Raw genomic sequence first — 14422 nt, forward strand, 5'->3', positions numbered from 1 at the left:
TTTACCTAGAAATAAGTTTAAATAAAAGTAAATTGTTGTTTTTTACTTATTTAATCATTTTCCTTTATTTATTAAACGTGGGCCTTGTTGCCCACTTTATAATTATCGTAGACAATTTAGTTTCAAGGAACTAGTTAGTCTTAATTAAGGTACTTAGTACAATCAGAACATGTTTTGTAACTTTGAAAACTTAAATAATCAGTTCTTTTCTTATTAAACAAACAATATAATTACTTTTATATAAATTTTTAAGACTTAAAATCAGACTCTAATTAAAGGTACCTAATTCAGTTCTTTAGTATCACAATCATATTCCTAAAATAAAAAAATAGACTCTCAAAACAAACAAAAAAAAAATTTTCTACAAGCAAAATAAAAATAAAAACGATTAACAAACAAATTATTTATACTGAGACGGTAAGATATAGTTAAGTATCTTGTTTAATCACAGTCACAGCAATAAAACATATCTTTATCGTCGGTTGACAGTCCGACACACTCTTCATGGTACCATTTAAAACATTGGACACATTGTCGCATGTCCGAAACACGTCCTTCTTTGCAAGCATGGCAGAACCATTCAGATTCAATTATTTTTGACTTCTTAACCTTACTGCTATCTTTTCCAGACTTATTCTTACGATCTTTAGTTTTTTGATTGGCTTTTTTTGATTTTTTCACCTTTATCATCTTATTTTCTTTTAGCTCTTCTCGTTTCTTAAAAAGGTCCCTAGTGATCCGTTGACCCCTATAATTGATGGCTTTTCTTCTTGGTTTCTCTTTGATTACAGCATAGTTTGGAGTTGGCATAAGTTCTTGAAACGGGGATTTAGTTTCCTTTGTTTTAAGACTGGCTAGCTGAGTATCATCGTCTGAGTCTTCTTCGTAGGTATATATATTGATTCTGGAGTGATCATTTCTACTCAACATCTTCTGTACAGCGTCAGGCTCAATATCAGTCTCTGAGTCTGAACTTAGAATAAGAGGACGTTTTGTCATAATACCAGATGTTGATGGTTTTGGCGATAGAGTTGAAGCATTGCAATTTGTATTTTTGCTTTGTGGTACTTTTACGGGAAAGGTTGATGTAGCAATATCAGTTAAAGCCTTTACAGCAATTTGCTTTTCTGGGGTAACAATGTCAGCAATAGTACATTCTTCGTTGTTAAGTATTGATGGTGAAACAGTGTCATAACGTGACGTTACTTCAGGGTACTCTACGTTCGCCTCAATAATAGTTGAAGTTTGTGGAGGAGGATGTTCGGTCAAGATCGCTGGTGCAAATGCTTCATCTGGTAATACATCAGGGTTAAATGGAAACAATCCAGTAGCTCGGAATCCATTTATTATATTTTCATGAATCAATGCCCTTGACCAAGTTTTTGAGAATATTTTGTTGAAGTTCGATTTCGTCAAGCGTCTGTCAGGATTTTGATACATGTATGTCATAGCTTCTTGATCCCAGTGATGCTCAAAAGACTTATTAACGGATTTATCGAGGGGTTGAAGTTCATGGGTTGTGTTACTAGGCAAACAATAAAGCACAATATCATGCTTATCTGCTTCTTCAACAATTGTATAATCCAGGTGCGAGGACGCTCCATCAAATATTAACAAGACTTTCCCCTGCGTTTTATACTTCCCCAAATGCTTGATGAATTCTATAAATAACTCCGTGGTCATACTTCCTTTTGGAGCCATCTTTACGAGAGATCCAGCTGGTAAGTTATCACTATATTCTGATTTTTGTCTTTGGCCTTTAAAGATGATCATTGGTGGGATAGCGGTACCAACAGCATTAACACACATTGCTATGGTAACATTTTCGGCGTGCTCAGGTGCAATCAAATGGACTCGACGAGCTCCTTTTTGCGCCAAAACAGTTTGTTGATGATGAATAGTGAGTCTACACCCCTTTTCATCCATATTATAGAGGCGTTGCGGGTTCTGTAGAATGTCTAATTCCTCATATAGGTCTTTCACTTCTTGGAAATGTTGAGCAACAATAGGACGGTTTAATTTTTGTGCTCTGCCTGGATTCATAAACTGGGCTTTTCTTTTGGAAATTTCTGGGTTCCTTTTCAAAAACATTTTAAGCCAGTCTTTGCCCGCAATGCCAGAGTCTTTATTAAAATTATGCTTAATATCATAATTCTCGCAAAATAAAAATGCTTGTCTCCGTATGACTTTTGGAGTGACAGGTACACCAATGTTAGCAAATCGTATAATGCGTTGTACAAGATCTTTTTCTTGGTCTATTGTTAGTATAGACCTACGACCTAAGCGCTTAATAATACTTTTTGATTTTACATGGTTTCGGAGAGTTCGTCTTGGAATGTTGTAACGTTCAGCTGCAGCTCGTTGCGTCAGCTGCCCTCGTTCTATTGCCGCCAAAGCGGCCCGTAAATTCTCTTCTGTCCACTGAGCTCTCTTTGGAGGCATTTTAATCAAAATCTGTAACAATGTTACACATATATTGTCAGTAAAATTCACATAGTAAATTGACCTAGAACACAAAAAAATCCAATCTGATACTCAAATATAAAGAGGCCAATAAGGCCCAAGTACCGTTATAATGGGCCTTATTAACCTCATGCCACATTTTTACAAAATAACCTAATAAACCTTATAACACTTTCTCTGGATAGGGAAAACCATATTCTTTGTTTTGTACAACACATACTTAAGATAATAAATACAGCATTATTAGTCAATTATTGAATTAAACGTAAAAATACTTACAGTTTCTTGTTATAAAAATTATAAAATTGCACAGTAGCCGACCATTTCATCAACGCATCGCACGTGACTGGCAAGATGGCGGCGCTAGCGACTGCGGACCAATACGGAAACATTCACACCGACATTTTGCACGTGTGCGTAAACTGTGAAGTGTCATAGAAATGTTTTTCCGCAAAATTTTAAATGTGGGCTTTATTACCCCCTGGGCCTTATTTACCTCAGGTACCTTAGATAAAAAAAAAATTAATCATACGTTTGTACACTTTGTATATGAAATTGAAACCAAATTCTACTAATACTATAATTATAAAAAAATGTAAAAAGATACAAAAAGTTGTTTTTCTTGCGGAGCGAAATTTTAAATCATAAAAATTTTTTTTTGTACTTAGCATATCTACCGTCCTAAACATGTATTTTACTACTGTAAAAATATACTATATTTGAGTATGTGAAAATATACGGAGCCTTGTCTAGGAGTTGTCTATAAAAATAACTTTTTCCATTCCCCATCAAGTGCTTGAAAATAATAATCTTTTGCTCATGGTTCTACAAGCAGACCTCCGAGTACTTACTTACCATACGTAATTAATTTTTTCCGTGATAATATTATTGGACTATGACATCCGTGATAATTTTATTTAAAATCGACGAGATGAAAGCCTGTCGACCACCAATGTAACTAGTTGTTCTGTTATAACAATGTATAACAAATAAACATAAATTTTATTTTAAATTAAGTACATCATAATATACGTATGTACACAAAAATAATATGATGAATTACAATCATAATACATAAATAGGTATTGTAGTTGACTTAATCTCAACCAAATAAATCATATTCCATTTTAAAAGGCCCGCAGCATACCTGCAATGCCATTGGTGTTGTGGGTGATCATGAGCGGCAATAGTCACTTACCATCAGGTAAGCCGCATGCTCGTATGCCCCTGTGTTGTAAAAAAAAAAAACAAGTAAATAAAGTCTAAAATAAGATAATGAAATAGTAATAAAAAATAAATAATACATAAGTTTTAAAAATAATATAGTCGATAATTGTTCAATTAAATTTTATCCATTTTAAATATCTACTCTCGCCCTGAATATAAACTTTTTTTTGTAGTATGTGTACTGTGTCTACAAAACAAATTATACCTGATTCCGACTCACACTTGATCTTCTTTTATTATTATTGCCTACATGCAATGCATCAACGAACCATAAAATATGATGAAGATCCAGATCGTTTTATGGAGTTACAGGCGCCTATGTGGCGATTGTGATTGATGTTTTTAGCAGTGTACTGTATGCAGTAATAAACCAAAGCTTTATGATTTTATAAAATTGATTTATGAGAAACAGGGTTTGAACATCTAAATGCTAAAACATATCCTTAAACCTTTTAAATCTGTATATGATGTAAGGACACTGTTCATTTGCCAAAGGTAAATACATAAATTCTATGCAATAACAACAAACACACCTACAAACATACCTACACCTAAATAAGGTAATATCCATTTTTTTAACTATTTTTATTTATTTATTTACTCCAAAAGATTACAATAATAAACTTATTATAAATATAAACAATTACAAGAAATAATTATAATGAGAAAACAATGGGCGACCTTATGGCTAAAAGCGATTTCTTCCATGCAACCTTTGGATGAAGAGGAGTTACAACACAGTTTAAACAGTTTGATCGGAGGCACAATAAAATTCTATTATTTTTTAATATAGAGACATGATACATGTAATAATGTAAAATATATGTTAGTGTATAAGACGGATTTAATGCTAAAAGCATTTTCTTTCAAACAACCTTAAGGGAGTGCTAGAATATTCGAATGCGGTACTAGTAATAATTAATACACATATATATATTAAAATTTACATATATGAACAAGATATAATAAATATTATTGATTTGGTTTATTAAGCGGGCACACACCGATGAGTGCCGGAACAGACTTGTATTTGAAATCGAAACTTCACTAGATCCAGTTTCGATCTGGGGCAAACACAATCTTATCCAATTCAACCCTAAGAAGACACATCTGCGCGTTCACCGCAAAAAGACACCGTTTGTCATATTTACTTACTTTCAAGGCACTTCCTTTGATAATAAGACGAGGGATCCTTGGCGTTGATATATCCAGCGACGTCCAGTTTTGCGGTCATCTGGAGAAAAGGTTAAGACGCCTTCCAAAAAGTTAGAAGACGGTATTTCACGCCAAAACGTTTGCCCCCTATGTTATAAAAAAAGTAGATATATATATATATATATATATATATAGATTATAATAATAAAATTTGAAAAAATACAAATATTCTCTAAATTCTCTTATACTTCCCCATAAAAACCTTTAACTTAATAAATCACTAGTACAGGAATGTTTGTGCATATAAAATTTGGCTATTTGACCTAAAAATTTGCAGATATGGTTAAATAATGTATATTATAGAACTCACAGGAAAAACCACCCAATAAACTGAAACTCTTTGATGATATTTATTTTAAACTGGCTACCTGCCAAGCCGCGGGCATCTAAATGAGAAATTTAGAAGAAAATGCATGGTGTCCAACCTATTTACATTCAATTCAATTCGTTGCCAGATGCGAATTTTTATTTTTAACCAAATTAAAAATATTTATCATCAAAATTATATGATTTCCTTAACTTTATCTTATTAAATTTTGTCGGTTTTCGGTCGACTTTTTATAAAAATCCATCCAAAAATTTTATAAAAGAAATTGTTTTAAAGGTGGTTACATTTTCTTTTTACATTAAAGTAACTGGATCCTTTATGGTATCTTCCGATATCGATATTTTGGACAGAATTTTATTAAATACTCGTAAATATAAGTAGTTGTGTAACACTAGAAATATTTATTTACTAACTCTATACCACAACTTCGTTTACTTGAATAAGAACAAAAAATATCATGAGTAAGTCATTAAGAAATAATAATTTTCTAATTACTAGATTGGTCATTTTCTTATTAAAAATAAGTCATGTATTTAAAAATAAGCAACTTTACTTAGCAATAAAATTTGGCGTCTTGTCAAACCAAGATACAACGGTCGATTCTGCCATTTGACGGTCGAAAGGTGACCTATTTTTTTCTAAAATCAGTGTCCGATGTTTTGGGATCATACGAAAATAACTACCTACTCGTCAAGAGTGCGGATGTTCCAATAGCCGCATTTGGCTAAGCGGAAGGTATTGCGAATTTTATTACCGAACTTGCGGGTAATATCTCTTTTGGTTAAATATGCAACTACAGAGAATATAAATAAATCTGTGACAGTTGATATGCTCTCCTTGATTTATTTAAAATTATTTTCTAGTGAAAACTTAGCCCCTTGAAAAAGGCACATAATGTACTTTCAGACATATCTTTGCATGCCTGACAAGACAAGGCACCCCAGTATTCAAGCGGTACATTCATTCTGTTCAAATGCTGGGCTGATCATCCTGACACCAGATAATTTTGGGGGAGGAAAAGGAATTGTTAGTAATGGGGTCAAATAGCTCCATTACTAGCAGCATATCTTATCATGTCGATCTCCACGCGGTTTCCCCTGGAAATCATTGTTATTAATTCTAGTTAAATTTGTCAGGATGGGCTGCTTTCAACCATATCTGTCATCTCTCTGATGCCCCGCCAGTTTATGCCAATAGCGTAAACAGGGTTACCATTCCACTATCACCCATTAAAAAAACAGACAATCTTAAGGCGAACATGGCCCACTTGATCCGCCCTTAAATGCGCCTGTGCAATATACAATAATGTTTAATAATACGCACGAATGAGTAGAATATACAACTTTAGATCATTTTTATACACCTTAATATAAAGTATCGAGGGCCAAATTGAGAATAGTGATATTTACCGATATTATCAATATGCCGATCTTAAAACCAAAATGTCTTGGTTATTGGGTTTACCATATCATTTGGTGTAATGGGTTGACACTCATAATCTTCTTCTTCTTCTTCTTTTCATTAATGGCAATCGGTCGCTATTTTTACGACCATTTCTGCCGGCGTCATGTATAAGAGGCTCGTACTGGAGATAGAAATTATAACTAAATAATTGGTCTAATTTTGAACTTTTTGGTATAAAGCTGAAAAAGACAACACAATATGAGCCAGTAATAAATATCAATACAAAAATCTTAAATATATGTTTTCTATGAATATATAAAATAAATACATAATATAGAGTTTATAGTTTGATATTATTGTTTTTGATAAAATTTACCATAATCCATAAAATATTGGGGTTTTCAGTAAAAGAAATAATTAAAAGATTACTTAAGTTAGTAGGCTGGGGAATTTGTTCTTTGACAAGTTGTGGGTATAATGGGCTTATACTATTTAAAGGGCAGGCAAAAAAAATATGGTTTACATCACCATCTTCTTGACCACATTCACAAATGGAGTTATCTCTAATTCTAAGTTTGTGCAAAAATACTGGTGAACAACAATGACCAACACGTAGTCTACATAAAATAGAAATGATAGACTTAGGCAACCTTTTGTGTCTAAAGAACCAAGGTTTAATAGGGATAATTGATTGGATCGAAGCGTAAAATCGGCCAGTGTTTTTAGACGAATCTCGCCAACTATTCGTCCACGCATCTCGGAGGTCTTTTAATGGGCATGCTATAAGGTCATTGCAGACGATTTTATCGTGTTTCTGATCTCCACCATTATTGGCTGCAAATTTAGCAAGGGAATCCACGCACTCATTACCTAAGATCCCTACATGAGCAGGGATCCACATCAAAACTATCTCCAGACCTTTATCTGAACACTTTCTTAATTTTGATTTAATATCTAAAATAACGGTACTTCGAAATCGATTTTTAAATTGGTTTCCGCTCAGTAATTGCAAACAACTTAAGGCGTCTGAGAATATGATACTTTTAGAAATGTTGTGCGCTTCTATAAAGTTGCACGCCTCTAAAACAGCCAAACATTCACCGGTAAATACCGAGCAAACCGAAGGGCACTGATATTGCATAGATATTTTCGAATTTTGATAATACACTGCAAAACCGGTAAAACGTGAGTTTGTTTGTTTGGAAGCATCTGTAAAAAACCGGTGGTAATTTGGCCAGAATTTTCCAATATATGAATTAAACTCCGAATTTGCTTCAATAGTATTTTTATGTATACCAGTGTCTATTACGATGTTTGGTTTAAGTATAATTGCTTGAAAAGAGCATTCAAATAGCGGCCACTTAGAAACCCTATTTATGGGGGCCACTTCTGTTAATTCCTTCATTCGTCTATAACTTTTGATAATTGGGGGAGGGTTATGAGAATTGAGAAGAAGGTTGTCTAATTCTGCTACAGTAGCCGATATGGGATGAGTATTAATGAAATATGTTTTATATAAAAATTTGTCAGATAAATATTGTTGACGTAGTAGAATAGGGGGGTCTACACACTCTACCTGAAGGGCATTGCGAGGTGATGATTTCATACATCCCGTTATGATACGCAGGCATTTAGATTGAATAGTCTCTAGCTTACGTATAGCTGTTTTGTTACACGGTAACAGGAGAAATGTCGCATAATCCATCACACTTCTTATAAGGGCGTTGTATACGAGTTTCAGACTGTATGGATGAGCACCCCACCAGACGCCAGAAAGTGCTCTTAATATATTCACATTTTTTTCGCATTTGGTTATAATATATTCCAAGTGAGGCACACCTGTTAGTCTTGAGTCCAAATACGTGCCTAAAAATTTAACTTTTTTGCTTGTAGGGATAAGGACGCCGGCAACTTCCAAGGAGGGTTCAGGAATAGAGCGTTTTTTCGAGAACACAACTACGGCACTTTTGGTTGGGGATAGTTTCAAACCGTGAAGTTCGAGCCATGTATTTAAAGATTCAAGGGAGATTTGCATGGAGGATATGGCGGCTATAATGTCATTGTCAGAGACATATAGTGCTAAGTCGTCTGCATATTGGAGAACACGACAATTATCGTTCAATGAAAGGTGTAAATCATGTGTGTAGATGTTAAATAATAGAGGGCTTAAAACAGATCCCTGCGGTAAGCCCATCCAGACGGTTCTCGTCTGTTGGGGGCCATCGGTTCGTAGAGTAACCTGACGTTCCATTAAAATACTACATATAACATGGATCATCCTTGCTGGAATGTTCAGCTTTTGCAACTTTTGCCTGAGCACCGAAAGAAGAACGCTGTCATATGCTGCTGAAATATCTAGGAATACCCCTATTACGGACTGATTTTTAACAAATGAAGTCCTTATGTCTGTTATTAATATCCCCACACTGTCCAGTGTACTAAGCCCTTTACGAAATCCGAACTGGGATTTTGGGAGAACATCATTATTTTCCACCAACCATTCGAGCCTATTTTTGATCAGGTGTTCTAAAATTTTTAAAAGCGTGGATGATAGGGCGATGGGGCGGTAATTCTCTGCATTATTTGGGTGTTTGCCTGGTTTCAAAAGAGGAATGATAACTTGTGTTTTCCAACTACCAGGAAGCTCACTAGACGTATAAATAGCATTCAATAAATTAAGAAAATATTGTTTTAATGTTGGACCAGCATTTTTAATAAATGAGTAGGGAATCCCGTCAATCCCTGGTGCAGAATCTTGAACGCTAGATAGTACAATATTTAATTCTTCCATGGTAAATGATTCCTCTATGACGTCAATCCCGGTTGGAGGACTGCTCAGACCGCTTAGACACTCCTCCTGAGCTGGGGCTGTTGAGGGAGCCAATCTGTCAAATAGCTTCTCAGCTGTTTCTACTGAGATAGCTGGCGAACCTCGAGGTGCACACGCCCTACGATAGCGATTGACATTTTGCCAAACCAGATTTGAAGGTGTATTTGGCGAAAGGCTATCGCAGAATCGTTTCCAACCTTCCTGCTTCTTCCTATGAAACAGACGCTTTACTTTGGCTGTTATGTGTCGAAAGCTAAGCAGGTTGACAGTCGTCATGTTTGTATTATATGTGCGTTCTGCTTCATTACGTGTCGTTATCATTTGTGTGCAGTCCTTATCCCACCAGGGGGGAGAGGATTTTTTGAAACTAGGTTTTTTAAGTGGGATATTTTCATTAGCGCTCTTTTCAATCATTTCTATCAATTTGGAATAGGCATCTAAAATGTTCTTTTTATTTATTGTTGGTAAAATAGTAGATCTGTCCTCTACCGATTTGTAATATGATTCCCAATTAGCCGCAGATGTACGATATTTCAATAATGGAGCAAGATTTTTTTGCGGGAGCAGTCTAGAAGGTAAGGTTAAAAGTATGGGAAAATGGTCGCTACTGTGCGACAAAGGGAGACATGACCAATGGAAGAGAGATGCTATATCTGGTGAACACAAAGAGATATCGACACAGCTTTTGTGTTGATTCGGAGGTGTTCTGCGGGTTGGGGAACCATCATTAAGAACGCACAGGTTAAGTTCATCTACTAGCTCTGCCAGCAGTGATCCAAAGTTGTCACACATTTCAGAGCTCCATAAGAAATGGTGTCCATTAAAGTCACCCAGAGCGAGAATAGGGGGTGGTACATTCAAAAGTATTTGCTTTAAGTAGGAAATCAGGGAGGGACGGGGGTCAGCTATGTAAATAGAAATAACAGAAATATCCAAAACTCTAACTGCAACAACATTGATATTTTCATCATGAGAGGGGAGATCAATAGGGGAGCAAGGGTGATTGTTATCAACTAAGATGACAGATCCAGCATAGCCATCATGTCTGTCATCTCGGTAGCTGGAGAATCCAGCAAGATTAAAAACTGAACCAGGCTTTAGCCATGATTCAGTTATGGATAGGATTGTAGGGTGGTATTTATTAGTGAGATAAGATAGTTAATGTTTCTTGTTGCGAAGACTTCTAGCATTCCATTGAAGAACTGATAGAGCCATTTTGATAGTTTATATTAATAAGAGACATAATTTTATTTGCAACGTGGTCTGGCATAGAGATATTATTATTAGTAATAAATGCGGTTAACATATTAATTATTAGTTCTAAAGTATCAAGTGGAGTTTCTCGAGGCGATTTTCTAGTGGAAGGAGAGGGGGGAAGGGAGTTATTAGTAAGAGCACTGCCATTTTGCATGAAAGAGGGAAACACATAGCTATTAACAATTTCATTATGTGATTGGCGGTCATATCCAGGTGACAAGGTAGGGCGGGATTTAGCTTTTGACATAACAGTTTTTCTATATGATGTTGTAGTGGGAATTTGCATAGATTGTTCTGATCTGGTTTTAGAAGCAGATTGTATCTGAGAAGAGATTCTTGAAGAAGACTGACTATGGGGAGGATGGGCTATTACATCTGCATATGACCGAGTAACTGCAGGGATTTTTTTACAGGCTTCATCATAATAAATTGCTTGTTCTGCCATCATAGCTTTCACTCATAATCTCTGATAACTTTATCTATGTCAGGCAGTCATTGTAACGTCATTCATTCAACAGTATCAACCCAACATAAACTTCCTTTGTACACACATCAAAAAAGTCAAAGCAACATATACAAATTTCAATTTTACAATGTGTTTTCGCATTAAATCCTTAGTATTTTCTTATTTATATTATTTTTTAATGCTTTTTTTTTTTATTAAACAATAATTTTTTTTATTCCTTTTTTAATAATCTTAATTAACAATCATTACGATTAAGTACTGTATGTACGTAGTACAAAGTAAGGTGCCTAATCAACTAAACTTAAACTAAAATTAAATTGTTGTACAAAAATTGCATAAAAATAAAGTGTGGCCTCCTCTGTTATGGAGAACTTGCTGGCACCGATTATTCATAGAATCGATGATACTGTTAATGTTATCCTGCAGCAATAGCTCCCAATGAAATGAAACATGTCCCATGCATGCTCGATGGGGTTGAGGTTTGGCGATTGTGCAGGCCAAGGCAATTCCAGGATGTTTTGCCTTGCCAAGTACTTCCGTGTGTGCAAAGCTGTATGCCAATGCGCATTGTCATGCATCAACGTGAATTCAGAGCCAAGCGTTTGTGCGAATGAACGGACATAAGGCCTTAGAACACCCTTAAACGTAATTTACAGCGTTCATGTTCTCATTCACAAAAACGAGCTCTGTTCGTCTGTTCTTCATAATACCCGCCCATACCGTAACTGTTGAGCCGTTGTATGGATGCACTTCCTGAACGCACCTCAGTCTTTCAGTATTTCCAGGACGACGGTACACTCTTACCCTTCTAGTAACAGGCTTGAACCCAAATCGAGACTCATCGCAAAATAAAATTTGATCCCATTATTTCCGGGTCCATGTAATGTGTTCCCTACACCATTCATTTCGACGAACGCGATTTCCGTGACGTATCGGTGAGCACCTAATTGGCCGTCGTGCTCGTAGGCCATACTCATGCAGTTGATTTCGCACAGTTTGGCAGCAAACAACAACACTTGAATTTTGTAGCCTTAAACTTATCTCTCGGACGGTTAACATCGGCTGGCGTCTTGCAGTTAGTTGTATGTATCGATCTTGCCGTGTGGTTATACACCTTTCTCGACCTGGGTGCTGCTCAGCAGGATCTCCTGTATTAGTGACACGCTGATGAAGACGGCAAATAACGCTTCTGTTGACACCAAAATACCGAGATACCTGAGATTGATTCCTTCCCGTTTGCAACATCCCTACAGCTCTTTGTATTTCATCTGTATTCAAATGACGTCGCTCCATGACGTAAAAAATGTCTCAAAATTCAAATCTGTTTAAAAACTTTTTTCAAATTATTGTTTAAGTTATAAAATTGATACAGAATACTAAATTTTATTAAGCAAAGAAAACACTATAAAATTCGAACAAATGCATTCGCTTTTGAATTTGTGAAAAAAAAAAAACAAATGATACTCGATTTTGTTTTATAACCAGCCGATACGTCCTCTAGATTAAAAAAGTTTACATAGGTATTACCTACTTGGTAAGAAATTATATAATAATTGATTAATAATTTAAAATAGTATGTGTTGCTTAGACTTTTTTCATGTGTATATTTTTTAACATTAGATAATTGTTTTAATAAATAAAAATTAATCAATTAATTGTTCATAATTCATTTAACACTTGTATTTCTTAAACCTTTTTGGTACGAAGCCCTAAAAACAGTTTCAGAGTGCGCAATTGAAGCATTTGTATATTATACCCCATTTGGACTAATGTAGAGGGTCACAGTGAAAAATAATATTCTTTAGAACAACAATATATATAATACGTATAGATACAAGACGAGACAACCATTTGAATAGAAACAAAACCATATAGAAAAATAATATCAACATATATATGTGGCCAGACTTAAATTTACATCATGGCTACAAAGAAGCTTTCAATAACTGATAAGTCTATTATGAATATTTTTTGGACTTTTTATCAAAATATCATATTAAAAAAAAAAAAACATTTATTTCCCGAGTTCATTTAGACCAAAATATTTCAAACTCTTCCAATAGCATCGATAACTTTTCGATAGCGTTAATAATTATTTAAGATTTAGCACTGTGACAAACAAATGAACAGAGGGGGGAAAGGGATTGTTAGTTATGGAGACTGAGAATCCTATTGCTAGCAATATACCCAACCAGGTCGACCTCCTCGCGGTTCCCCCTGGAAACTATCATGGTTAATTCCTGATGAATTCGTCATGCCATCATCAAGCTAACTGGCCTGTTTTCATTCTCATCTACCTTCCCTTCACTGGTACTCCGCCAGCGTATCCCGTTAGCGCAGGCGGGGTTACCATACCATTTTCACACATAAAAAAAAAAAACAAATGAACAGACAAGTCGCGTCATAAGAGTTCCTTTGTAACATTTGATACGGAACTGGAGAAATCAGAGAAACTATTCGGATTATTACCAACTACTGAATTTCACCGTACTTAATGTAATTTGGATGAGTGACGATCCTCCACTATGTGTTTCTGTAGACATTTTTTTCTATCACCAACCAAAGTACGGAACCAACTTCCAGCACTGCTGCACAAGTCGACCTCCATCCTGTTTACCTAAAAATCACCGTAGTTATTTTTTTATGAATTCATCACGATGGGCCAACTGATCTGCTTCATCGTCATCTATCATACTCTACTTGTGTCCCGTCAAGGTATACCCATAACGTAAGCGGGGTTACCGTTCCACTTACATCTATCATCAAAAAATTCTAAACAGCAGTATTTGGAACAGATACGACATTAAAACCTTCAAAAAAAGAGCATTTTCCTTCTTAAAATGCCGGTAGCACACATAATTTCTTTGATGTTGTACATGACTATGAGCGCGGTAATCATTTACCATTAGGCGTGCGGCATGCTCGTTTGCCCTCTATGGGGTCAATTTTGGAGCACCATTACTCTAAACCTTTATTTAGTTTAGAGAAAAAGCTCCTCAAAATCGACCCCTATGTCAGAAACGAAGAAAAACGGTTAAACAATAGTGTAAAAGTACTATTCTTAGTCTATGCCTAAAAGTGATGTTTGATTACATACCATGATAGCGTATCGTACAATTTTACAATTGTTCTGTTGTTGCTGTCAATCATTATATTTACATTGTTTGTATTACCTGAACAATTACCAAGCAAACAACGTTTCTATTATATTTGATACGTCCTTCAATTGTTT

At 35.3% G+C, this 14422-nt stretch overlaps 1 protein-coding gene across 1 annotated transcript; it reads right to left on the reverse strand.

Moving 5' to 3' along the window:
• Positions 1-272: 272 nt before the first annotated feature.
• Positions 273-2964, reverse strand: LOC116413704 (uncharacterized). Its single transcript, XM_031914220.2, has 2 exons — positions 2743-2964; positions 273-2454 (listed from the first exon to the last, which is right to left on the reverse strand). Exon 2 carries the CDS (start codon positions 2440-2442, stop codon positions 442-444), a length of 2001 nt encoding a protein of 666 aa, XP_031770080.2. The 5' UTR covers positions 2443-2454; positions 2743-2964; the 3' UTR covers positions 273-441.
• Between the last annotated feature and the right edge of the window lie 11458 nt (positions 2965-14422).

The sequence above is a fragment of the Galleria mellonella genome, unplaced genomic scaffold (assembly GCF_026898425.1).
Source record: "Galleria mellonella isolate WM207_F2 unplaced genomic scaffold, CSIRO_AGI_GalMel_v1 utg32, whole genome shotgun sequence".
NCBI lineage: Eukaryota > Metazoa > Arthropoda > Insecta > Lepidoptera > Pyralidae > Galleria > Galleria mellonella.

Excerpts from the sequence above, each read along its gene's own strand:
- LOC116413704 (XM_031914220.2), bottom strand. The coding sequence starts at position 2,442 with ATGCCTCCAAAGAGAGCTCAGTGGACAGAAGAGAATTTACGGGCCGCT.